We start from the raw sequence: 26,355 nt of genomic DNA on the forward strand, positions 1-26,355 counted from the left end.
TGATAATAATAAACATGTATGTCAGTGATGCATAACTTTCGAAATCTGTCAGTATGCTAGGCTGCAACAATAACCAGTAGCAACACAACACAAGTACAGACTGAAATGACTCTTTATTTTGCACAGAAGACAAAAGAAAGGATGTTGAACATAATCTCCAAGCAGATCTATCGGTGGCAATGTCAGTATCAACCGGCAAAAGCAATCCAACTGGCCACTAATATTGCTTTTGCCAGGTGGATACTGTCATTGCCACCAACAGATCTACTTGGAGATTAGTTGAACGGGACTCCAGTTTGCTGCAAACGATGACACCCCTTTTAAAGAAATGTGTGTGGCTCACTAAACAGTATTCTTGTTAAGAATGTTTTTCATCTTCAACTTAAAGATAGCGATTGGTCATAGAGATGAGGGTAGTAATCCCTCAGTTCTGCTAGTATTTCTGACATGATTACACCTTGTTCTACTTGACAGGTTGGTCCACTTAGAAACCCCTGTGTATGCATAGCCACAATTTGTAAACAATCATTGTATGTCGCTACAACAGGTGATCCTGAGGCCCCTTCCCAAAAGGAACAACGGTAGTTGACCCTTTGTGAATGGAAAACTAGGGAATGCATGTCATCACTAATTGGGCCCAAATATTGAGCGACCTGGTTGTCATTTAGCAGTTGACAATTGGACTCTAGGGTCTTTGGACATCCATTTGGATGCCCTATCAATGTGACCGTATCTATTTCTTCTAGAGAGATGATTGGTTGTATAGGGAGTGTTGTTTGGACTGTGGAAAATGTGCTATCTTTAATCTTCAACTTCAGAAGGCAGAAGTCCAGATAGGGATTGCGGCACTTGTAGGCTATGCCATCAATCCAATATCGTTCAGGGGACTCAGGTGGCCACTTGTTGTAATAATTAAACTCTACAAAGGCATCGGAAGGGTCATCTAGGTCTGCATAACGTCGACTAGCTACATGCAAATTAGTCATAACATCTCCTGGTCCAAATCTGAAACATGTCCCATAGGGTTTGTTGTTTTTAACAATGATGCCAACTGATCTTGAAAACGGCTGGAGGTTCTCGGCAAACTGGAACTCGACACCCTTGTACTCTCTGTTTCTTGTAATATCCCTGAAACACAGAAAAATTAGATTAACATATAAAACTAGTTGACCTTGACCTAAAGATATTTATTCCCGGTCAACTGGAAAACACTGGTTACAACTTACTAGATTTTCACAAAAAAGTTTATTTCAAATTCTTGCATGAAGGCTCACTACTTGTAGCCTAACCACGGTTAGCAAGCAACAAGAATTGAGCCAGTGGTTGCTACGGAGGCTGGTACTCCGTGGTTAGCAAGCAACAAGAATTGAGCCAGTGGTTGCTACGGAGGCTGGTACTCCGTGGTTAGCAAGCAACAAGAATTGAGCCAGTGGTTGCTACGGAGGCTGGTACTCCGTGGTTAGCAAGCAACAAGAATTGAGCCAGTGGTTGCTACGGAGGCTGGTACTTCGTGGTTAGCAAGCAACAAGAATTGAGCCAGTGGTTGCTACGGAGGCTGGTACTCCGTGGTTAGCAAGCAACAAGAATTGAGCCAGTGGTTGCTACGGAGGCTGGTACTTCGTGGTTAGCAAGCAACAAGAATTGAGCCAGTGGTTGCTACAGAGGCTGGTACTCCGTGGTTAGCAAGCAACAAGAATTGAGCCAGTGGTTGCTACGGAGGCTGGTACTCCGTGGTTAGCAAGCAACAAGAATTGAGCCAGTGGTTGCTACGGAGGCTGGTACTCCGTGGTTAGCAAGCAACAAGAATTGAGCCAGTGGTTGCTACAGAGGCTGGTACTCCGTGGTTAGCAAGCAACAAGAATTAAGCCAGTGGTTGCTACGGAGGCTGGTACTCCGTGGTTAGCAAGCAACAAGAATTGAGCCAGTGGTTGCTACGGAGGCTGGTACTCCGTGGTTAGCAAGCAACAAGAATTGAGCCAGTGGTTGCTACGGAGGCTGGTACTCCGTGGTTAGCAAGCGACAAGAATTAAGCCAGCAGTCACTACGGAGGCTGGTACTCAGGCTACACTACTTGTACATGAAATAGGAAAAAACAGTAAAGAAAATGTAACATCAATTCAAATGCTAACTCTAAATCTTAACTTGTTAGGTTTGAATTTTTTAACTTAATGAAAAATTGTTGCTATTGAAAATATCAGATATATTTTGGCTGTGCAATGGCTGTTCAATAACAGCTTCATTCATGCACAAACTGGCTCTATCGTCTAAATATTATGTGAACATACTAATGTATCTTACCACAGACAGATGCTTCTCAAAGGTGAGACAGCAATGCTGTTCTGAAGTGGGTGATACATCATAGAATCCAGAAAGCATGGTCCTCTTAGCGGACTGATGAAACTGCTTCCATTTGTCAGGTTTCCACTGTTCTCTGAGGGAAAAAGTTGTGCTAGATTTAGAATAAGACTATCGATTTGGTTGTTGACATTTGGTACTTGGAGCTAAAAGTGCATTGTAGTATCTGAAATACAATGTACTCTCACCTCTCAAATAAACGTACCGGTACGTTTATTTTTTTTCGCCTACAGTTCCACCCGTTACTTTCTTATTCTAGACGGTACGTTTATTATTTTTTGAAAAATTGAGGCTTTGAAAACCAGGAATCCCTCTAAAATCGTAAGTTAAGGTTTTTCTGCCCATATTTCCCCGGTATTTTTGCTCGTAATTCGCTATTTTTCGGCCTACCGGCGTTGATTTTCTCGCCGCTTTGACGGCCTTGTGAAAAGTATCCTGGCGGCACTCGTAACATATCGGTCGATATCGCTATGACGCTACAAAGTAAACCGGAAAATAAGACGCGACATTGACATTTTAAAATACAATTTTCATAAAAATAACTTTGATAGTCTCTGTTTACATCGTAAACCAAAGCACGCTGATCAAAAACGTGTGGAGTAGGGTGCTCGCCTGCACGGGGAATAATAATTTCCTGACCACTATATCCGTAGTATCGGCAGCGCGGCGGAAGAATTATTTGTTCGCAGAAGACATGTAACACGTTAAAACAACAATCATAACTTAACTTCCCTTGTGATATGTGTTTTGAGGCCACAAAATCTCTAAAACGGCAGAAATATGTCCGATATGATTCGGTAAACAACAGCGCGAAATCGCGAAACATGGCCGCCACTCTCAGGCATGGCGACAGTAAAACTAGCAGCATATTGCGTAATGCGGATACCGATCTTTAAAATGATACCGTAAACGCATGGAAATATTATATTTTTTGGGCAACGATAGACACACAAGGCCATATTTATTTTCAGAGGGTTCATTTTTTTAAATAATCGTAAGATTTTCCCAATTTAGGCGTTTGTCTTTAGAAAATATGATCAGTACATTTAACTTAAGTACTCTGATGATTTTTGTTATATGTCACTGATTGTCAGTCATAATAAAATGATATAACAATTTTCTTTGATCACTTGCTTCAAGTTCCAAGTAGAAAAAGCATGTATCATGCACATTTTCACTTGTTGAATTTGAAAGCACCGTGGCCCCCGGTTAGGGGTCATAGCGGGGAACCTATGCCCAATTTTTCAATATTACTATTATATTTTAGGAAGAGGCGATGAAGATCATCATGATTTGAACAAGCTATGGACAGTTATTCTGTTCAATATCTATATACTTATAGGTATGGCATAATTGACTAAATATAAGTTACCTACCTGCTTATTATCTTATTTCCCTCTGACATTTACAGTTGTACATGTATGAACACAGTTTACCTAGCCTCGACTGTCGATTTTTGAAATTTTCCGGGGGGTACTTTTATTCCAGGGGGTACTTATATTACATTTTGAAAATTTGTCCGGGGGGTACTTCTATTCCAGGGGGTACTTCTATTTGAGAGGTTAGAGTAGCCTTGTGTAATATCTTGTTGGCTTTGATGGAATTAAGTAGGATTCAAGTATTCATCCTCTTTAAGTTTGTCACAGTCACCTGGTCCAGTATCATCAAATTACCTTATTGGCAATTAACAGTTTTCATTAAGGCTAATTAACTTACAAATGTATGTACATAATGTTACATGCAATAATATGACTATTTCTGAATCTCCTTTCACTAGCATACAGTTGATTAAGGACTAGGATACTCAGCCCAGTGGTCCATATTTCCTCAGTGTTTACCTGCTGCTACTGCTGCTTGTGAGTCAGAGTAGTCCATCAAATCATCATAATTGTTGTCTGCATAACTTGCGATATGTTCAAAAACATATCGTGTACTCTGGAACAAACGCAAATGTCAAGTGAAAAGTAACATTTTGAATGGAAGGTTAATTTATGATCAATGCAGTACATGATTGACTTACTAGTATCATGGTAATGTTATTGAATTATTGACAATGACAATGCTTGTCCTACCTACCTGATCATAACTGGCATCAGCTTGTGTAGCTGTAGCTGTAGGGTACGTGGCAGGTGCTGCTGGAGGGGTCATGGCAGGTGCAGCTGGAGGGTACATGGCAGGTGTGGCTGGAGGGGCCGCGGCAGGTGCAGCTGGAGGGGTCATGGCAGGTGTAGCTGGAGGGGCCGTGGCAGGTGTAGCTGGAGGGGCCGTGGCAGGTTCAGCTGGAGGGGCCATGGCAGGTGTAGCCGGAGGGGCCATGGCAGGTGTAGCTGGAGGGGCCGTGGCAGGTGTAGCTGGAGGCGCCGTGGCAGGTGTAGCTGGAGGGGCCGTGGCAGGTGCAGCTGGTGGGGCCATGGCAAGTGTAGCTGGAGGGGCCGTGGCAGGTTCAGCCGGAGGGGCCATGGCAGGTGTAGCCGGAGGGGCCGTGGCAGGTGTAGCTGGAGGGGCCGTGGCAGGTGTAGCTGGAGGGGCCGTGGCAGGTGTAGCTGGAGGGGCCATGGCAGGTGCAGCTGGAGGGGCCGTGGCAGGTGTAGCTGGAGGGGCCATGGCAGGTGTAGCTGGAGGGGCCATGGCAGGTTCAGCTGGAGGGGCCATGGCAGGTGCAGCTGGAGGGGCCATGGCAGGTGTAGCTGGAGGGGCCGTGGCAGGTGTAGCTGGAGGGGCCGTGGCAGGTGTAGCTGGAGGGGCCATGGCAGGTGCAGCTGGGGGGGCCGTGGCAGGTTCAGCTGGTGAGTACATGGCAGGTGTAGCTGGAGGGGCCGTGGCAGGTTCAGCTGGAGGGGCCGTGGCAGGTTCAGCTGGTGAGTACATGGCAGGTGTGGCTGGAGGGGCCATGGCAGGTGCAGCTGGGGGGGCCGTGGCAGGTTCAGCTGGTGAGTACATGGCAGGTGTAGCTGGAGGGGCCATGGCAGGTTCAGCTGGAGGGGCCGTGGCAGGTGCAGCTGGAGGGGCCGTGGCAGGTTCAGCTGGAGGGTACATGGCAGGTGCAGCTGGAAGGGCCATGGCAGGTTCAGCTGGAGGGGTCATGGCAAGTGCAGCTTGAGGTGTATCTCGACTGTCTTCAGGTTGAGATATGAATGTTGAATCGGTGTATGGTGTTTTGGACATAACAAGCTGAGATCCAGCCTTTGCATCAGGCGTGGCTTGCAGAGGTTTGGTTTCAGCCTTGACCATAGATTTAGCTGAAGTATGGGATACCAAACTTGCACTCTTAAGCTTGATGGAAGTTGACCCTTTACTTGTATTCTGTAAGAGTTTGTGGTTCAGGGCAGCTTGATAGGCTTGTGGGGCCTCGGCTTTGTGATTTACAGCATTCTTCTGGGCAGCTACCCCAGGTGGATCCATCCTGTCTGCTTTGGCTGTGTCTCTGTTCATTATTTTGTAAAATGGAAAGTCGTCCTGGAGACCTGGGCCACTCTCCAAAAGTTGCACTGCCATAGGAATTATCAACTTAAGATTTTTGAACACTTTGGTGAGGTTCACATCACTTCCACCTTGGTGTGTATGGAAGGTGATGTCAATCTCCTCATTTGCTTCAGTTGACCACCGTGAAATCTGATTTAACCCCTTTTGTATATTGCCCATGGTAGCTTTAAGTGCGCGATATGGTGATGTGCTGTCCACAGTCTCAGTGTCCGGCCCTTCTGTACATGTGTCTATGATATGCTGTGGTTCCTTTTCTGGAGGGCCATCCCACTCCATCTCTTCTGGATTATCTCCCATGGTGTTGCCTAAATGTCCAGCTGCACCTGCCAGGTTGATGCCTGTATGGCCAGTTTGTTGTCCTATGGATTGAAAGCCAGAATCTGTCCATGACCCGAGACTTGGTTGGTTGGCCACTCTTCCACCATCCCCTGTCTGTTGGAGTTGTTCTACGGAGTAAATGCCGGAATCCTCCAGACTCCTAGGTTGTTCATCATTGATGGCCTGTTTGCTAAGGCTGCTCTGTACCTTGTCCATCTTGCTCCTTTGGAAATAACAGATTCAATTTGCTTACTTTGGGTCAATGTTTTTAAATCATCATTGTAAGATCAAATAGGGTGTACAATGACTTGTTCTTATACCTATGCATCCTGGCCTGTCAATAACACATTTTTTCAGGAACATCCTGCCAAAAGCCATGCCGTTATTGGAACATACATAGTAAAATTAGCAACTGGTGACAACATTTGTGTTATGCTACATAGTGTTTCATCAATTGTAAATTGGACAAAAAGAATGGCATTGGCAATTAAGACCACCTGTTGGCCTCATCAGCTATAGTAAGATCCCCGAAACACCCAGTAAAGTACAGTTAAAATACAGCATGAAATTTTTGTTCTATGTTGCTCACTACACTTATTGATATTAAGAATTTCACAGTGATTTGTGACCGAAAAAAGGTTCCCACAATGCAGGTATTTAAACCTCAAAGTGTTTCATTAAATGATGATATGCTCAGATGTCATGTAATTTGCATGATTGACAGCATATTCAAAGGGCTGATATAGTCTGCTGACTGACATTTGTGTGACTGGCCTTAGGGGCTAATTTCAGATGTAAAAGGTCTCTGAATATTTGTGTGAAGTAGGGCTATGTATCAGTACACAATACCCGGTACTACGGTGCCTTGAAAATCACAGGTCCAAAATACTGGAACAGTCAAATATCTAATTTTTGGACTTTCTTTGTTACGGAAAACATTTTATTCCTACCACATATATGAATATTTAGCACTGCCACTGGAAAAAGATGAAAACATTGTATGGGCCTTGAAATGAGCAGCTAATTTGACTTGAGATCCATTCGTAAGCATAGGTTCTAAGCAAGATACATGAAGTCTTGATAAACATTCTGTTAATTGGTCACTCATTTTTCTGTCACAGTGAAGCTGAACTCAGGTTACTTTGTCAAATTGTTCAGGACCTGGTTCAGATAATGAACGTGAATCATGCAGATCGTGTATCAAATTGCTTCAAGACACAATGGATATCAAGAAATGTATCCCTTTCAACAGTTATTTACACCAATTGAGGATAGTTAACAGAGATTGTAGGGAAGAGTGCCCAACCGTACGAAAAACCTGGCTTTTTAAACAAAATCTTCAGAAGAAATGTTGCGTCAACGGAAACAAAGCAAATGGCCCGGACACAGTATACACTTTGCGCTTGCGCAGTAAAGGTCATTGAACTTTGATTGTTAGCCATTTAGGTGAGCGTTTGACCAAGGAAAACAAGAAACAATTTGTATGTAATTTGTTATTGTTCAGCTTTGATGTAGTTAGTACACCTGTAGGCCAAAAGAAGGATTGTGGCAATCCGGCTCAAGGTGTGGCTTATTGTTCATACCGGTATGCTGCATAATGTCATTTTGGTGTGTGACTTGTTCATACCAGTATGCTGCATAATGTTATTTTGGTGTGTGACTTACACCCCCAGAAACGTTCACCTTGGACTAAACTAAATGAGTTTAATAAAACCAAGATAAGAGTAAGTTGCTTCAGGCATTATCATTTTGCTGCATGTAATTAAGTTACCTCTATCCAGGCAAGGCCTTGGGAAGTGTAACAATAGTAACACTATGTACTTATATATATTACAGTCTGATTTATTTTTGCAAAAACCTTTTTAATTGGTGTCAGTTTTAATTGGCCAGCCAAATGATTGAAATTATTGGTACACCAATTGTTAAGGATGAAAGAACTTGAATTCATTCTTCAATTGATTCCTCAGTGCATTATCATAGAAACCTCAAACTTTGAAAGTATATTCTAATTCAAAACATTATACATGTTGTTTAATCAGTGTCTAGCATGTACCAAACCTAGCTGAGGAAATCTGGAAAGATGGCAAACTGTTATAGTATTGGTGTTACCTAGTCATGCTTAGGATGGTACATGTAAGTACAATATGTCAAAGAAATTCACATTGTTCTGTATTTAAAGTTTTTATTGTTTATTACCTCCATGAAAAATGGAGGTATAGATTTTGGTCTGTGGGTGTGTGTCCGCTGGAATAACATAAGAAGCTCTGCATGGATTGCAATAATTATATTTGGTGTGTGGGTAGGTGTAGTGGAACCAAAGGTCCAGGTCGATTTTGGGCACCATGGTGGCCTATCTTGGTACTGCAGCAGGACTTCTGTTTTCTTTGTATCTTTTGCCATGGACTTGATGTGGTTTTGTTACCATTTCTTTTTCCTTTTTAGCCAGTAGATTGCTTTTTCCTCAGTTGTGTATAAGTGACATGCATAACTCATGACCACAGAACAACTCTTTTGAATTAAGAAAGAAATTTATTGGTTGGCCATAATCTTTCAGCCAAGGCTGCATAACTAGCCATGGGCTATTACTTAGGGATGTTGCAACTGCCCATCACTTAACAGGCGTCCCCCTTGTCTTAAGATTCTGCATAGAATTTCAAATAAGTAGCTGTTGTACATTGTACATACATTGCATCACTTGATTGATGTTTGCACACAAATATGTTTTCTTCTCATGGAATGTAACATTAGCAAAGGATTCCCAACTTCTTATAATACAAGGATACCATACAAATATTTCTACTCACAGAAATAACTGTTAAGCAATACTTTGTAACTGATGTCATGCCACACTACTGGTTTTCCATCTTCACGGAGAAAAGAACAAATCATCACACAGTTCAGGTTCATGTAGTCTCAGTTCAGCTCTTATTGCTGTCATTCTGATCATTTGTTCTATCTGGCTTGGACCATCTATGGGAAACCCACGCGTGTGCAATCCTACGAGAAACCCATTGTGGTCAAACACTGGGGATCCTGAGGAGCCCCTCCCAAAGGTAGAACGATATAGTGCCCTTGCTGGGTGATGTAGTAAGGGTAAGTCAGATTGGTCCATGAACTCATACCAGTTCAGTGGACTCAGCACAGGGCAACTTGGATCCATGGACATAAATGCCTCCCCTTCCTGATGTCCTATCAGTGTGACTTTTTGCCCATTTCCCAGTGGTCTGACTAAATGGCCTAGTCCTGGTAGGTTTTTCTGCACTGCCTGAAACTGGTGACTTGGAATGGTTAGTTCCAATATGGAATAGTCCAAATTCTGATCACGGCAGTTGAACCTGATTCGCTCTATGGGATACTGTGTTGGAACTAGTGGTGGCTCGTGATAGTAGTTGAGAACTACTGAAGTATTGCTAGGATCAGCAAGCTTTGCCATATCGACTACATGTTTGTTGGTCATCACATACTTTGACCCAAGCCTTAAACATGTGCCCCAGTTATGTGAATTGGATGCTAACCCTGGGGGAGGATATTCCTTCATGACAGCACCTACAGATTTTGACAGAGGCAAAAGAAGATCTACCAATTTGATGTCAATCCTCTTGTGCTCTCTGTGAAGGGCAAGTATTCTGAAATACAAAAAAAATATCCCACTCAATTTGGGGTTATTTTCAGGTGTTTTAATCAGTTGATATCATTTTTAAAATTACATTTGACTACTTAAGTCAAAACTAAATATGGTTAAAATGAGCTGTTAAAATCAAGCAACATTCAGTAAATGCTCAATAATACTGTGAATTAACAATACAGCACTAGCATTGACACAAAATATCCACTCAAATTATTAATAGTACTCCAGGGAACTTACCTTTGAATCTGGCTCTCCAATGTATCTTCTTTAACTGTAGGGGTGGGGGGAGCTGGAAGTCCAAAACATGGTCATTTTAGTATATTTCCAGCACTTAGATGTATAATTCAAGAATAAGAGAAGTAAAATCACCAGTCATTGATTCATGCATACCGCATACCCAATATGTGTTTTTAATGACTAATTACTTACTTAGACTTAGATCCTCCCGTGCCAAGTGGCACATCGGGCAGCAAGCATCCTCCATTATTTAATGACTAATAGTGGCCTCAAAAGGCAAAAATGCCATGACCTTGTAATTGTTTAGTTGGATTTAACCTACACATCAATTTTCTTTCAGACAATCTAAGGATTTACAGTGTGAACATTATGAATGTGCAGGGTTTTTTAAAGCACAGATCCTGTAGCTACATGTACCTGCTGCTGTTGCCCCTTCATACATCGCTTCATCATCATCATCAGAAATGCGGTTGGACCAGGCTCTCAGAGTATCTGGTATATGCTAGAGGGAAATCAAAATATGGATTATTCTTCCAGCCAGCCTGTCAAATATTGAGATGATAATGAATACAATGTACGTGACCGTAGCTGTAAACTCCCAGAGTACCAAGTGCATGTGGTATATTATGTGAGAAGGAGAATATGTTCCTGTTATTAATCAATAACCTTGTTAACCTCCCAAACCCAGTCATTACAAAAAAAGTGGGACACTTCGTCTTCCACTGCTTCCAATAAAGAAGTCAAACCCAAAAAGCGTAGATTGTATTCCGTAGTAGTTTTTAGAATAGCCATGATTGTGTTCTACTAGTCAACATTGTTAACTCGCACTATCTGCACAGTATACCCTTGCTATGTATTGTTTCATGTTGCAATTAGCCCTTGGGCAAGAACTTGCAAATAAAATTATTATTGTTAATAAATTTTTTATTATTATTAATAATAATTTCAAATAGTGATAATCGTACCTGATTAACATCATACACTCGTACTGTTTCCCCGGGATTGGCTTGTGCAGGTGCTGTTGCATTCCGCAGATCATGCGTGGATATAGCAGCAGGTGCACGTGGTTCATTTTGCGTCTCTTGTGATTTGAAGGATGTCAATGCTGTTACAAGTTCAGTCTGCCTCCCTGTCTCAGTGGTATCATATGTTCTGGTTTCTTCCACGATAAGACCTGGACTGCAGGATTGCAACTTGTTCATCAGCTCCTCACCAAATCTTTTCAGGGCAGCTGCCTTGCTGAATATTTCAATCCTCATTTGTAAGGCGTCAACAAGGTCCCTATTAACACTGCCATCTCGCAAGGACCTTTTAGTCTTGTCTTTGGCTCTAGATGTTAAGCGTGACAAAGAGTCTAGCTGTGAATAATAATCTGTGAGATCTTGCAAATAGTCCGTAGCTAGGGTCTGCGCCTGACTTACACCATCCAATCGTCTTCCCCCAGAGTCGCCTCTGCCAACATCTGTTGACTGGTTGAGTAGACTGCTCTCAAGGTCAATACCAGAATCATCCAGCTGGTTAGTACCAGGTGAGTTGATGACTGTCTGTGACAGTTGCCTGGTGTAAAAGTCAGGAGACTCGAGACTCCTTGGTTGGTCATCAGCTGTCTGTTCATTGCGTCTGCCCTCTGCCATCTTGTCCCTTGATTTGAAAACAAAACAACAAATTTAACTTTCAAAATTGATGTCTATTCTGTAACAAGATATCAAGAAAATTTTCCACTGTCAACCCACGAAAGTATATCACATTCAATTAAGTTGTGCATTGAGGAATCATTTAAAAGCGTTTGGGCTGTGAGTTTGTCTCCAGTGCTACACCAACGATTGTAGCTACATTTAGGTCACAGTTAAAATTTTTTGTTTCTGTATGTGAGAAGAAAATTAAGCCAAATTTGTGACTTTTATTTGATATGTTATCATTACACCATGAATATTCATGCATGTCCTATTTTTGGGTACAGTAACTAGCACAGCACAAATTAGCTGAATGAATGAAGGCATGATTCACTTATAAAGCGTAAGGACAAGCCTGCCTGAGGACCTACATGTATGCAACGGAGATTTGGAGAAAATAGAATTAACTCACAATCTTCTTGATATAACGTTGGGTAACATAAATTCGCGGGGTACTTAAATTCGCGATTTTTCGAAAACGGGGTATTTAGGGATATGTGCTAGATGCAACATAAGTAATACCGCTAGAAATGCAAACCTGACAGACTTTCGTATTCATAACACTGTCTGAAAAGCTTCGATAAGCATGGATTATAAGGCGACGAGGTCAAAAACTCTCCGTCCCTTATTGGAACAGTCTGAGGGCTTCGTGGGAGAAGTACACAACATGGTTGTCGGCTGGTTTATAAGAAAAATGTCACATCCGCTTCCTGCTAAACACAATCATTTACAAGACAACTTATTACAATCTCTTTTGCTAACCTGCAACTGGATTCTAAGTGTGATCAATCATCAAAACTCCTCTCTGTTGCTACAACCTACGGCACGTGTATTTTCCCGCTGCCATATTGTTAACCAGAATCCTGTTGTCAAGCAGACGACAAAGGTTTGTGAGGAACACTTTTTTGTCTAAATGCTGCGTGTGATAGTGGACTGAGGAATATATTTTCCTCAAAGTTTGCTCCTAACACAACAAGGAACACATGGACATAGTAGTATTACCATTGCTACGGCATCCAGCTAACTTTCCATGAATAATGTAACGTTACACGTTGCCCGATGATGACGATGGGCCGACTTTGAGTGAAGTTCTACCGAATCAACACACGGGTTGTTCCCGAACTGGCCTGATGTGTGCGGTACGGCCGTTTTTTCGTGTATTTTTTTTACTTGGACACGTCTATATCCATAGCACTCTCCTCAAGCCAAGGATGGAACGAATAGCTGCTGTATAAAATGTGATTTGCGGTAAGATATTCAAGACGAATCTTCTCTCCCGAATTAATGTGCCCCCCTGTCCGACAGCACCGTCATTGTGTGTGCGGGGGACGGTAGTTTCAAGTTGAAATATTATGGTGTCAGCACGACTAGAGACAAAATCTACCATATATATGATTAGTGCAAAGATAGTACATGATACTGACAGAATTATGGAAAAAAAGGATGGTTTATTGTTCTGCTAGATTGATTTCAGTCAACCATTATCGGAAAAATCCCGAATTTATGTTACCCAACGTTACATGGCCATGTAGGTTCAATTTCCATTTTCATGACAGTCTGACCAAACCTCCTTGGTCTGACATACTACGTAAACTGTATTTGCCAATCTTTTTCTAAAATGGGGAGGGGCAAGAATGTAATTACTCCGAGGTAAATTTCCCCGCTGTAATGCCAAGCAGTGACAGCCAGTAATAGATAAGGTTACTAATTAGGATAATCAAAGGCTAATTAGCCCATAAATAAGGAGACTTAACGTTATGGTTTAAGTGTTTTTTTCAAAATGTCAAGCAACTGGTGGTCACCGGTCTTAACTGGTTTATGTAAATGGCGGCATGTGTACTGATCCAAACACCCACCTGAAACTCTTGTTGTTTTGCCTTCTTTTACTGCTAAAATGGCAATTTTCACTCCAAAAGATTTGCTTGAGCCTCTGGTACAACTGGATTTGAAGTCTGTCGTAGTGACTGATGCAAATAACACAAAATATTTGCTTTTCTCAGGTACTGTGGCAGCCCACGAACTTCGAGATTAATGGCGGCGAACTTTTTGTTTAGTGCGCATGCGTGTGTATGATGTAATTAGGTCACTGCTCAGTGACCTTTTCAACTTTGTCGTTTGACCAAATTTGGACAAAACTTGAAAATGTTTGAGAAACTTTACATTTCCCTCACTGTGGTATACGGAGAGAAATATAGAAATGTGTCAGTATATGCATGGCATTTTTTTATTGTTTGTAGAGTGACACTCATGAAATTCTGAATGGATTTACTTGTAATTGCAAGTTGTCAAACATTTCACCTGCAATTTGTGAAAACTTTCTGTAAACACCAAGGCTGCTGTTCCTGCCACACTAAAGCCTTCTCAGTCCGATGAAGGGCTGAATCACCATAATACAAACTAAGCTTTTCAGCTTTTAGAAACATAATTGACTTGGTATTGACTGAAGCCAAATAGCATGATTAAAGCATCATCTTTTCAAGTTACACTCTATTACTTAACTAAAGCTAATTCTAAGTGATGCAGGCTTTTGCTCACTGCAACATAGCATAATCATGATTTCTAGCAATCTTTAGAAATAGTTTTTCCCGCAATCTTGGAATCTTTTCCCTGTCAGTTGTAGGTGGATATCAAAGCAAAAAAAAACAGAAGAAGGGAGCCTTACTTATCTGAAACCTGACTGCAGGCCTATGTGTTTATCTTCTCAGCTTCCTCACTGATTTTGTACTTCCTTTGCTGCTTGTTGAATCAGGCTGGCTTATAGCTCAGATTTAGGTATAAAAAGCTGGCAAAATACACAGTTGGCAGACAACCAGGTAGACAGCAACCAGGCTACATGTGACGGTCACATGTACCCTGTAAGCCTTCTACCTTGGGCGTCTGCCAAGTGCCAACTGTATTATTCATAATTTTTTAATGAGGTTCTGCAACTCAGCATGCTCTTTTCTGTAAGGCATAGGCAGCCTGTTTTGATTTTGCGTAATTCTTGCGGAAAGCCCTCTTATTGACATGATTTATAGCGAGGTGGCCAAACTTTTTTATTATTGCTTCCCTTGATTTTAGTGTGATACATAAAGGGGTTCTTCTGAATTCCATGTTAAGTGTTGCTGAGACCCCCCACGCAGACCCTGCAAGTGTCCCTAGTCAGCCAACCAGCCAGTTACATCAAGCAGCAAATATTGTGACACCTATATTATGGAGGCATGTCACTCCTATAGGGTACCTACTGGCTGAGCTTCAACTTGTTCAAGGTGAATATTCAAGATGAATATAGGCTGAGGTCTTGGTCAGTTTGACTGATTTACTTGTTCCTCAGACAAAATAAAGGATACAATATGAACCCAGTCAGAATAGTAATTGATTTATTGGTGTCTGACATGTGCCATATATACCAGTAGATTTGGCAGCCAGCCATATCAAAGGGGTTACTCGAGGTCATAGCCCTAATGATCATCAGATGAGGTGGTCAATCCTGATAAGGGATGACCAATCAGATGTTATGATAGCCAATGACCCAGCAATCCAGCATTAATTAGGTATATCATACAGTAGTTTAAGTTGTTTGATTGATTGTATATATCATGTTACTTATCAAGGATGTCCACATTAGGAAATATGTAATAGAGATATAGTGAATATTGAATAAACAATATATTTGCATAAACTTGTTTTTCTTGTGTATACTGAATCAGATGTATATTTTAGGTTAGCTCACATACACACATGAAACCTTCAAATAGTTTACAAAAGCCCACTAGCCAGACATCATGGGGTCTAACCAAACAAATTGTACTGGTGTCACCTAGTTGGGACAGGGCCATCTCACATTTAATAGTTGTGGGGGTTTTACCGACATAACCACATACAATCACAGAGTTTGTAGAAATCTGTACTACTTAATGCCTTCTGTGATCTCCATCCATTCATTCATCTTATAAAACTACACTCTCCTCCTAACAGTCTGGTGTTCTGTATCTAATGACCTTCATACAAGTGGGACAAGTAAATTGGTTCCATGTGGTTCCACTTGGAATCTCCCAGTGACAAGCCACCCTGATCGCCCTGGCACAAGTCCCTGTGGCTGACTGGCTGGGACATTTAGCCCGATTGGTCTCACATGCAGAGTGTGTGCAAGTGTGTTATGTGGGTCTCGTCCCAGTCTGGCTCCCTGAACAGTTTACTCAATCCCTACAGAGACTCAACAAGGTGCACAATCTGTGCCTCGCCTGTGGCTGGCGAGACCAGGGTTTCTGATGGACTGAGCCAGAATCTGACAGGGCACTCTGTATAAACATCAGGACTTTCCTGTCTGCAACCCGGCAAGGCAGCTGCCACCTATCAAGGAAAGAGGAACCCTGTCCAGCTCAAGTTGATAGACTTTCCTGCATTTTGAGTCTTCATCTCTCTACAGGCTGTTCAGCTGCAGCCAAGATGGCCTTTACCTTGGTGCTGTGTGTAGGTTTCTTCCTCCATGTGTGTTCAGCACAGCCTCAACCTCAACTCCCCTCTACACCCTGCAACGCCAGCCTTCTAGAGTGGGGCCATGCAGAATGTGCGATCGATCCTGACTGCATCTACAGACTTACCCCACCGAGGATCGATCTAGAGAACCCACCCACAAACTACAAGCTCCTGGCAGCCGACCGGGAACTGAAGAAGCTGCAGAGACTGATCAGCCAGTTCAAGGTCACCTTGATCCAGTCAGGTGTGCTGGATTTCCAGCTGTTCCCTCTTATCAAGAGCACGGAGATCAGCGTGAAGGTCGCCAGGAAGTCATTGTCAGAAGCTATCGGTGGAAACAGGTCAGTCAGCCATTCTTTTATTGTGTGAATTTCTAGAAATCATTGGCACCATCTGAACCTTTTAATATAATTTGCAACAATGACAGCGGTGTCCAAGCTTCTTCAAGTACTACAAACAGTACTAAAAGTAAACGAATACTAAAATCTGTCTACTTAGTCCTACATCATACATGTCCGTTTACATGCATATGTAATCACATTTCTTTTCAGTTTTTAGTCAAGTCAGATCTGGAAAGATAAGAGTTATGATTCATTCTTGGCACTTGAGGGTCTACAATTTCACATCCTCAGTAATTTGAGAGATCTGTTTATTAAGAATGCTACAGCCTTCTGATATTTCCAAGTTGTGAATGTGTTTTGACTACTCAGGAAGTGGCTTTTCCTACATTCGTGACTGTACATCATAAAGCGTTTGCTGGAATTTTATCTGCTTTGATGGCTTGCTTTCATGACTAGACCCTTCTTAAGTTATATTTTTCAAATTTCAACAGTTCAAGTTTATGTCTAAGGTGACATCTGTCAAGATCATTAGTGTCCAGCTGGCTTATATCCACTGCTGTAATGAATTCTAGGGTTAGGTAACCTCTCAGCTCAGTTGAGCTGAACAAAGTAGAATTTCACACTTGAAAGTCATTTGGTGTATTGCCATAACTACATGGTGATGTTTTACCTAACCCATTACATCAGTGCATTGGTGCCGAACAATATGGTCTATATTTGTCATCAAGCGTGGATGATTAGTAGAGGGTCATGTCACCTTGTCTCAGATCACATAAGGAAAGAATGCTGCACTTGGTGGTGTCCTGGGGTGTTTATGTTGGCTTCTGCCGGGTTTTCATACCCCTACTCACCTAGTTAGGCAATCCATCAAATGCGACAGGACCTACTAGTATATCATGTCACCTGCACTGCACATGTTCTTGGCTGGAGCATAATCTCCAAGCAGATGTTGGAAGGCAAAGTTAATGCATTCTTGTAGCTCCCTGTTTCTGTTACAAGTAGAGCTGTGTACTGGTACACTGTACCGATACAGTACCGGGTACAATCAATTAGGTACAGGTCCAAAATACCTGAACCCTGCTGGACTGGTACTGGACCGGTACTAATCAGGTCAAGCCTGACTCAGGGGATGGTCTGGACCTGTACCTAAACCCATGTACCTGTACCTGTACCTAAAATTTGTTTAGGTACGCAGCTCTAGTTACAAGTGGCCTTACCAAAGCTTGATTTACTCCTAGATTCTGTCACCACTAGATTTACTTCTCCTTACTTCTCTTGTGTATTGGTAAACATTGGATACTATCTTTCACTGCTGTTTACTGATACACATACACCCACTAACACTCAATCATTCACTATCCGGTTTATCGCCTCTGATTCCCCATCTTGCAGTGGTTTCAAGTGCTTGCACTTTACTTTCACTTCTACGTCGATGTAGAATTTGCATTGTAATACAATGTGATGTGAATTTTCAGGCTAGAAACTACAATGTCAAATCATTACTTTGTTTCTTGTCAGCCTGGGTGCCAACCTTTTTAGATAGAGGGGTATAATTCGCTCTCTGTCACTTCAATAGCCTTTTTTAGCTCCCCTCTCTTGGCCACTTTTTTGGCGACAGAAGCGGAGAGAGCGGACTAAAGCTAAAAGGGCCGGCACCCAGGCTAGTTTCCTGTTATGTTGGTTCATCAATAGGTCATTGGGACCACTTCTAAACTAAATACTTTTCGCCCACGTCTTCCAACATCTACAGGAAGCTGGAGTACACGTCGGACCGCACAGCCAAAGCCGTGGAGGAGACGGCAGAGATCGAGTTCCAGGAGATGCAGGGCATGGTGGAGGACCTGCTCATCTGGTGCAACGTCTGCCCTAAGGATGAGGATAAGGACAGGGTGGACGATGAGCTCGGCACGCTCATCTACGCCGAACCCTCGCAATGGGTCAGCAGTGTGCTGGACTCCCTCCTATAGGGTGTTGTTGGGTTCAGGAATATTACAGATTGGTGCTACATTGTATGTTTAGTACCTGGTGCTGGTATAGGAAAAGCCTCACACTTCATCTAAGTTGTGGATGACTACTTTACCCGCTATGCCTATGTTGTTGTGCTGGACTCTTTTGTAGGGCTTTGTTTGAGTCATCAAGACATGATTGGCGCTTCATTGTATGTTTGATACTATACTAATAAAAGTATATTTTAATACTAGTGGTTATAAGCATCATAAATTTGGCTACTATAATCCTTGTTGAAGTATTTACTTAATGTTACTATTATGTTGTTAAACATTTTAGGCTAAAAATGATGTCCTGGAAGTACAGGGTTGTTTATGCTTCAATTATGCTCCTTAATTTACTTATCATTCTATCTTTAAGAAAGGCCTATCATTTCAGTGTTCAAATCATCTTTTCTTAATGGGCATTGTATCAATTGTACATAACTTAAAAACCTATGAGTATGAATAAACAACACATTTCAATTTGGGACAAGGCATCTCAGAGACATTTAATTCCACTTCCACTACTATCATCCATCCAACAATTGAAAATATTTCATCTCCAATTCCAGTAAAATACCATGTTCTTTTTAACACAATAGGAAGATACAGACACAATGCCTGCTGTGGCATGGCGGGATCCCAACTCTCAACCCATGGTGCAACAATATAGACAAATACTGGAATCACCCATGGGTAGGAAGTCACATCAGGCTTACCGAACTTGCGGTACAAAATGACAAAGTTACAAGATATATAGTACCCCTTACTTTATGATTACTTTCTCTCTTTTGCGGTCTATCCTAAAACTAGCATCTAATACTACATACATAGGTGCTTTGCCAGGAACAAGTCCCAACAGGAAATATTTTCCATCTTGTATAAAATCAACATGATGATAGTTTTCTTGTAGACAAGAAAAAAGGAACTTCCCCTCCCCCTGTTTTGAGTTCATAAGTACAGTAGGTGGTTATGAACAGAAAGATATGTGACAGTTTTAATTGAACAATCTAAACTAAACATTTTTAACTTGACTGATCTGGTATATGAAACTTAAAAAAGAAAACAAATCAAGTCCCCCGATTGCCTCTCAAAATAAACTCTTCTTCTGAGTCAAAAAACGAACATTACCCCCGGACATGGTCTTTGTTTTTGTATTTTCTTACTTTTCCTGAAGTGCTCCTAGTCTATTCCAATTCAGATCAGCATAAATTACCCTATTTTCATGTAAACTTCAGTCTACGTTGCAATTATTTCCCATTTCTCTGTGTGGTTGAAGTCCCTGTTGTTAGAACAGTAGAGTGCTCATGCCGCCCATCTCGCTTTGTTCTTTGACGAAGATTTCGAAGTACTGGTAGATGATGGTCACAGCCAGGAGGATACCGGTACCAGAGCCGATAGCGCCCAGGAAGTCAGCCAACACAGACAGAGCGCCGATACAAAGGCCTCCAAAAGCAGCTGCTGTAGGGATGTACCTGAAAATAGGGAAAGAAGATGGTTAAGATACTACAATCTTATCCTTGAAGAGGATGCATATTCTGGAATAGCATCTACCGATCATTTCTTTCAGCAATCACTGACATAACAACCAGACCCCATATGACAAACTTTTACCAACAAACCCGAAAAAATATGAACTGTTGCTAGATGACATGAAAAATCCAATGCAAATTAAAACTCGATAACATTAGCTTCAGTTATAGCAACACTTTCTAGCATCAGTACGCTTTTTCAGAAGCCACTCTGTACAGTCAAAGCTGCCCTTAGGCCTAGAAGACCTCTCGGGACCAACAAAATTTATGTGGACAGGTGGTCACTATAGACAGGATTCCTAATGCTTGTGTCAATTGAAAAGTTATCTAAGGGACCACCAAAAAAGGGGTCACACATTGGTCAAATGGTCCTCATGTAGAGGTGTATAGGTTTGACTGTAAAGTTGTACTTTGTTTCTACAGCAAGCACAGTGATAGGACAGGAGTTTGCCTTACCTGTTGAGCTCGTGGATCATGGACTTCTCCCTGTGGCCACGCATCACCATCTGCTGTTCCTTCAGCTGCTTGGCAACCTGGGGAAGGGGAGGAGCAAGGATAAACGTAAAACTGTGCCTTAAAGCTCCTTTCATATTGTTATATGTTGTAGTACTCCAGCATTGTAACAGATGAATCAGTGCGTTTACTTTGATCAACCATCAGGGTTTAAATCAGGTTAGGAATCTCTCCTCATTTTCACCATACCAGTCATTAGTTTCCAGTAAACAAAATTAATGCTGGATGTGATTTTGGATTTTTCAAACCACCCACATACCTGACAACACAATTTGCCAACATAAAGATGTCCACTTGATCAAAACACACAAAATTCATCAAAACAATCATGAGAAGCAAAATAAGTTACACCAGAATAATAATAAGCAAATTTTCAAACTAATCACACACATGCAAATCACATGAAAATCTCCATCGACAGAAACTCAAATCAGTCATAATCAAAACTATCACCAGAATCAGATACACCAGGAGAAGTACTAAGACAACTTACATCCTTGGCTGAAGAGCCGGAGACTTCAATCCATGTCTTGGAGAAGAAGGCGCAGGAGCCCAGCATGAAGATGATGTAGAGAACGGCGTGGATGGGGTCCTCAGCGATGTGTCCAATGGTCTCAGGCGGGGAAAGGTAGTAACACAGGCCACCTATAGGGTAGGAACGGGCAGGGCCACCACCTCCAGCTTCCTGTGGGTTCACAGAGAGTTATGGTTAGATCTGATGCTTTGTTGGAACAAACTGTTTGCCAGCTATATGCTGTACATACACTGTTATTCAAGAAAGCACTGGGGTCACAACTTTCGAGCAAGTAAAGTAGTGATTGTGTAGAAAATGTTATATAACACTGTATTGTTGATACAGATTCAAGAGAAAATTCAAGAAATATTGAATGCATAGACTGCTTGCATTTAACTTTTAAGTTCTTTCTGAACAGCTTGGGCTACCCTAATACAGGATACATTCATCTAAGCACCTATACCAAGTACTGTAAATGCAATTAAGTTCGTGTTGGTTAAATGTTCAAGGTTTTCGCTACAGGGAATTAAAAAAACACCCGTTTTCTTCCTACCCTGAAATAAAATCAGCACGAACTTAAACACATTTACAGTATAACACTGATGACAAACAGAGAGAGTGTTTACCTGCCAGGTCCCCAGCAGGTTGACGAAGAAGTTTCCACTGAACCTGATGGACATCATCTGGGAGATGACATACAGGTTGGACACCAGGGCGGACTGGAGGATGATGGGAATGTTGGACGTGTAGAACAGCTTGATGGGATAGCTGCTGTACTGGCCACGGTAGCGGGCGGACTTGATCGGTAGGTCCACGCGGAAGCCCTGGAAAGTACAAAATGGTTTAGAATGGAAAAAGCTCATGACCTTCTGACAAAAATCGAACGATTACCTACCTATCATACGAATACGCACATCAAAATGAGTTTGCTACTTTTTGGGGAGCTTTCGAGACTCATTGTCTCTTCTTCAAACCAGTAAGTCAGATCTTGTCTTATAATCTGTTGAAAATTCACAAGTTTTTGTATGAAATGCGACACGAAAAGGGCACAACACAGATAATACATGTCATGTCAGAGGGTTTGTATTTCATTTGAACATTTCTTGAGAGCCCCCAATAAAACTTTGCTTCTTTTCCCCAGGTTTACTATTTGGCTTAAATGAAGGTGTTTTGGCAGAAACACGTAGAGCCGTTACCCAGGTCATGAGGAAATGTTTTTTATGTTACCTGGAAGTATATGACAATGCCAAACACCAGGATTGTAGCCAGCAGGTTCATGAGGTTGGGCAGGTTCTGGCGGTAGAAGGCCTCACGCAGCCCACGGACCTTGTCTTGTCTTGTGGCCAACAGGTGGAACAGGGCAATGATGGCTCCCTCAAACTCAGTACCTACAACATGGGAGGGGGGGGCAGACTTGTCAAAATGAAAGCAGAACAATTCATTCATCAACAGACTGTAAAACACCGGGTGGTCACTATAGACAGGATTCTTAATGCTTGTGTGAATAGGAAAATTATCTGAGGAACCACCAAAAAGTGGTCACAATAGCCTGGTGGTCCTTATGTACAGGTTGTCACTTGAACAGGTTTGACTATTTCTTTGTTAGCAAAGTGTTGAAAATTGTGTCATTGAAAGAGAGAAGGGCTTAATCACCTCTGCCAGTGTTGACTGTGGCCGGGCTGAAGGCCTTCCAGACGATGGTCTCACAGATGTTCGTGGCGATGAAGAGAGAGATTCCAGAGCCCAGTCCATATCCCTTCTGCAGCAGCTCGTCCAGTAACAACACGATCAGACCTGCCACAAACAGCTGAAAGAAACATAGATTAGACACAGTTAGTGGTTGGACATAACCCATTGTTTCAATTGAAGCCACATTTAAAGACATGCTGATAAGTGTTGGTACGAAAAGGTGAAACTTTTCATCAAACTCAAAAAAAACATTAACAAAAATTTTACCAAACTTTCGACAGATTAAAAAAAGTAGTTGGGCTAGCCACCCAGAAAAAGGCAGTGGGCAATTTCTTATATTGTATCCATAAGACGGACATTTGTAACAATAATAATAACTTTATTGCAAGTTTATGCCCGAAGGCTAATTGCAGACAAACAAGTACATGGAAATACATGTTTTGTAGACAATGAATGTTCGTCTACAAAAGACTGCAACACCCTCAACACTGTTTACCTGGATGATGATGAGAAGACACACGCCGGCACCGATCTCAGCAGGGTCTCCGTACATGCCAGTCATGACGTACACAATGGCCTGGCCAACAGTGATGATCATACCAAACACTGCAATGGAAGAAGAGGCAACATGTCAATGATGCATGCTATTTTCAAGCACTTAGTCTGAAAAGTTCTTCAAGTTCAACTGGCTACTGTCAGTACATATCATACCATGAACAAGATTGAGCAAGTTCACTCCTCACATAATACTTACTTTATACAGACTGTCAAGACAATGTTAACACCAACAGCTAACTTGACTACTGTATATGTAAGACTGTTGACAAAAAATGACCACAAGACAAATGTAGAAAGTAATTCTTACATTTCTGTGCTCCGTTGAAGAGTGCTCTGTCCTTGGGGGTGTCACCGACCTCGATGATCTTGGCGCCAGCGAGCAGCTGCATGATCAAACCCGATGTCACGATGGGAGAGATACCCAGCTCCATCAGAGTTCCTGCAATTCAGACAGTTGTTTATCATCAGGTTCTATTACATGCCATCTTTAGACCTAAAGGAGTGGAGCGGTCACTCAGCCAACCAGATGACCAGACTGGCGGAAGACCGCCAGCAGTGGAGATATTTCATTGAGAGACATGCTGCCCCGACGGCTGACTAAGCTATGGGAGAGAGAGAGAGAGAGAGAGAGAGGTACAGGTACACTTGATGTTATGGGCTAGATCCGCAACTTAAACAATTTTACAAGTACAGGTACAACATGAATGAAATCTCACCTCTGTTGGAGGCCAGGATGACTCTTATCCAGTAGAAGGGATCCGCAGAGTCTGATGACATGATGCCAAACAGTGGAATCTGGAAAGGAACAGAGACGTCATGATGTTACTTGCTGTTTTGTGAACAGTAGAAAAGACCCTTACAAACAAGTCATGCAAGAAAACTGATACTGAAAACTTTGCCCATAAATATATACAGTATGGCTGTTCAAATGTCCAAATTAGAACATATTCACTAGATGCACAAGCTTTGTTAGTCGTCAAAAACAAAAAAGACTACATAAAAATGATAAAGATCAATAATGCATGGATTTATAGTCTGCCACAAGATAAAAATTAGATTGATCAACATACTTGGCAACAAACCAGGAAGATGAAAAGGGTGATGGCAGTCCATAGCACCTTTTCTCTGAACTGGATCTATAGATACAAAATACATGGTTACTTAAATAACATTACATACATACATACATGTTATAATATATAGTCAACTTGATTTTCTTGTGGGAGGAGCCAGCTCAGGACCAAGACTAGTGTATTTCACTTTTTAATTGCCACTATAACTAATAAGAGTCTGGAAGCAACGTATAAAATATTGACATGAAAATCTAGGTCAGCTTACATGACATATTTTTCATAAATACCCTTTTACCTATTTGCCAGATTGTTCGCTGCGGCTTACGCAGGTATACTCCAAGAACTTTTATTGTTTATCAATATGTTAAAAATTTCCCCAGCAAGTGTGAAATTACAAGCTGTCTGTATAAAACATGTATGTATGGCAATTTTTCAAGGGAGGGGTCACACCGTGGTACCCCCAGATTTAACGACTATCCCTGTAGATATTAAAACTGGGTGGTTCTACAAGTTGGATGAGGTTCCAGAATCTTCCAGAACCTTCAGGAGTTGTCTTGAACACACACTGCACATTTTGTGTTGGTCAGAGGTCAAAGTCTAAGGAAAATGGCACCATATGGGAGCAACAAATAATTTACCAGTGTGTTTGGTTGCAATGAAAACTTTATGATCTTGTATGCATTATAATCTACTAATATGGCAAAAGTGGACTGATTTCTGGAGAACATTCTTGGCTGGTCATCCAGAAATATGACCTCTATGCAGAGACAATTTTATGTACATATGAAGTTGTCTAATGATTAATCCAACGGGAGCATGTGTCCCATTTTCTAATACTCCAGACCCCAAACTAGAGAGATTTCAGGTCAAGGAGAGCTCATTAAGATGAATAAAACCTGTCAAGTTTACGGTGCAACTTCTAAATTATATCAGACAACTTTCTGCAGACGATAACTTGTGAAGTTGTCTTTCTAACATAATTTTGCTTCTACTTGAAACTTTCTAGATCTTAAAACACACTGGCCGATCATACAATCTGTCTAAACCAGTGTACGTTATTTCAGCTTCACTGTGTCCTTGGTAGATGGATAGAATTGCCAGGGTCAGGGATCTTGTAAACTTGTTTACCAACCGGAAACAAAAAATATTTTCTTCAGCTGATACAGCAGACTACATCTACAACTTATCTGGAGTAAATTCAGGCGACGTACCTTCCGTTCTGGCTTCTGGATTTCTGGCAAGACTGCACAGAAAGGTTTCAACACTTCCAGGAATTTTACTGGGGAAGAATAATACGTGCAAACGGTTAGAATTAAAGCTAGAGCGAAGTTAAAATGCGAGACAGACTGCGACGCAAGACGCCACGTAGGCTACTTCACACGCCGGTAAGGAACAACATGTTGTACCTGCGTCTTTTTAACTGGATACTATCAAAGCACAAATGAACACCGTGGCTAATCGTACACTTACTTCCCATCCTGGATGTTTTCCTGACCTAACTGTTTGAGAAAATTACAAAATTCGGGCGAAAATTGGTTAAAATCGGTGGAAATGGAACAGCACACCCAACCCGTGCTGCCCAGGAATATGGCCGACTTGGAAAGGATATACGTCACGTGACCAAGCTCTGACGACAGTACTCTCCCGGAAGTGCCTTTATTCCGGCAATTTCTGAGAAAATATCACCATTCAAAAGTTATGGATGTATTGCAAACATATATTCTATTAAAATGCTGAAATTTGGATGTTATTAGTTCCAAAATAAGCAGTTTTGAACGTTTTTTGGCCACCAGCAAGTGGCCCGGTGCATGATGGGGAATTTGCCAGTGCTGACGTTGCACACGCCGCCACGTCGTCAGGTAGGCGGGGCCACGCCTAGCAACCGGCACCCGGGAAGTTATCCGGATGTGCAAATTATGCGAAAGGACATGCAACGTTAGACCAATGACGTTCTATGGCCCTACGTCGAAATAAAGACGTTTTCTCGTCCATAGT

At 41.9% G+C, this 26,355-nt stretch overlaps 4 protein-coding genes across 5 annotated transcripts; 1 reads left to right on the forward strand and 3 right to left on the reverse strand.

Moving 5' to 3' along the window:
- Positions 1-94: 94 nt before the first annotated feature.
- LOC136434865 (uncharacterized) lies at positions 95-6,377 on the reverse strand. Its single transcript, XM_066427947.1, has 4 exons — positions 4,432-6,377; positions 4,194-4,290; positions 2,299-2,431; positions 95-1,128 (listed from the first exon to the last, which is right to left on the reverse strand). Exons 1-4 carry the CDS (start codon positions 6,370-6,372, stop codon positions 378-380), a joined length of 2,922 nt encoding a protein of 973 aa, XP_066284044.1. The 5' UTR covers positions 6,373-6,377; the 3' UTR covers positions 95-377.
- Positions 6,378-8,209: 1,832 nt separating this feature from the next.
- On the reverse strand, positions 8,210-13,752 carry LOC136434869 (uncharacterized). 2 transcript variants are annotated; one of them, XM_066427953.1, is made up of 5 exons: positions 13,551-13,752; positions 10,987-11,662; positions 10,439-10,523; positions 10,022-10,073; positions 8,210-9,782 (listed from the first exon to the last, which is right to left on the reverse strand). In XM_066427953.1, exons 2-5 carry the CDS (start codon positions 11,653-11,655, stop codon positions 9,023-9,025), a joined length of 1,566 nt encoding a protein of 521 aa, XP_066284050.1. In that variant the 5' UTR covers positions 11,656-11,662; positions 13,551-13,752; the 3' UTR covers positions 8,210-9,022. The 2 variants fall into 2 exon arrangements, with proteins under 2 accessions (XP_066284050.1, XP_066284051.1); XM_066427954.1 differs by lacking the exon at positions 8,210-9,782 and having other exon boundaries at positions 9,792-10,073.
- Positions 13,753-15,348: 1,596 nt separating this feature from the next.
- Positions 15,349-18,974, forward strand: LOC136434875 (uncharacterized). The gene is made up of 2 exons (XM_066427966.1): positions 15,349-16,493; positions 18,244-18,974. The coding sequence occupies exons 1-2, from the start codon at positions 16,123-16,125 to the stop codon at positions 18,458-18,460; spliced, it is 588 nt and encodes a 195-aa protein (XP_066284063.1). The 5' UTR covers positions 15,349-16,122; the 3' UTR covers positions 18,461-18,974.
- LOC136434870 (protein transport protein Sec61 subunit alpha) lies at positions 18,965-25,989 on the reverse strand. Its single transcript, XM_066427955.1, has 12 exons — positions 25,831-25,989; positions 25,572-25,639; positions 24,358-24,423; positions 24,004-24,082; positions 23,595-23,726; positions 23,226-23,335; positions 22,694-22,847; positions 22,268-22,428; positions 21,667-21,864; positions 21,020-21,211; positions 20,470-20,546; positions 18,965-19,956 (listed from the first exon to the last, which is right to left on the reverse strand). Exons 1-12 carry the CDS (start codon positions 25,835-25,837, stop codon positions 19,770-19,772), a joined length of 1,431 nt encoding a protein of 476 aa, XP_066284052.1. The 5' UTR covers positions 25,838-25,989; the 3' UTR covers positions 18,965-19,769.
- Positions 25,990-26,355: the final 366 nt, after the last annotated feature.

The sequence above is a fragment of the Branchiostoma lanceolatum genome, chromosome 5 (genome assembly GCF_035083965.1).
Source record: "Branchiostoma lanceolatum isolate klBraLanc5 chromosome 5, klBraLanc5.hap2, whole genome shotgun sequence".
Classification (NCBI taxonomy): Eukaryota; Metazoa; Chordata; class Leptocardii; order Amphioxiformes; family Branchiostomatidae; genus Branchiostoma; species Branchiostoma lanceolatum.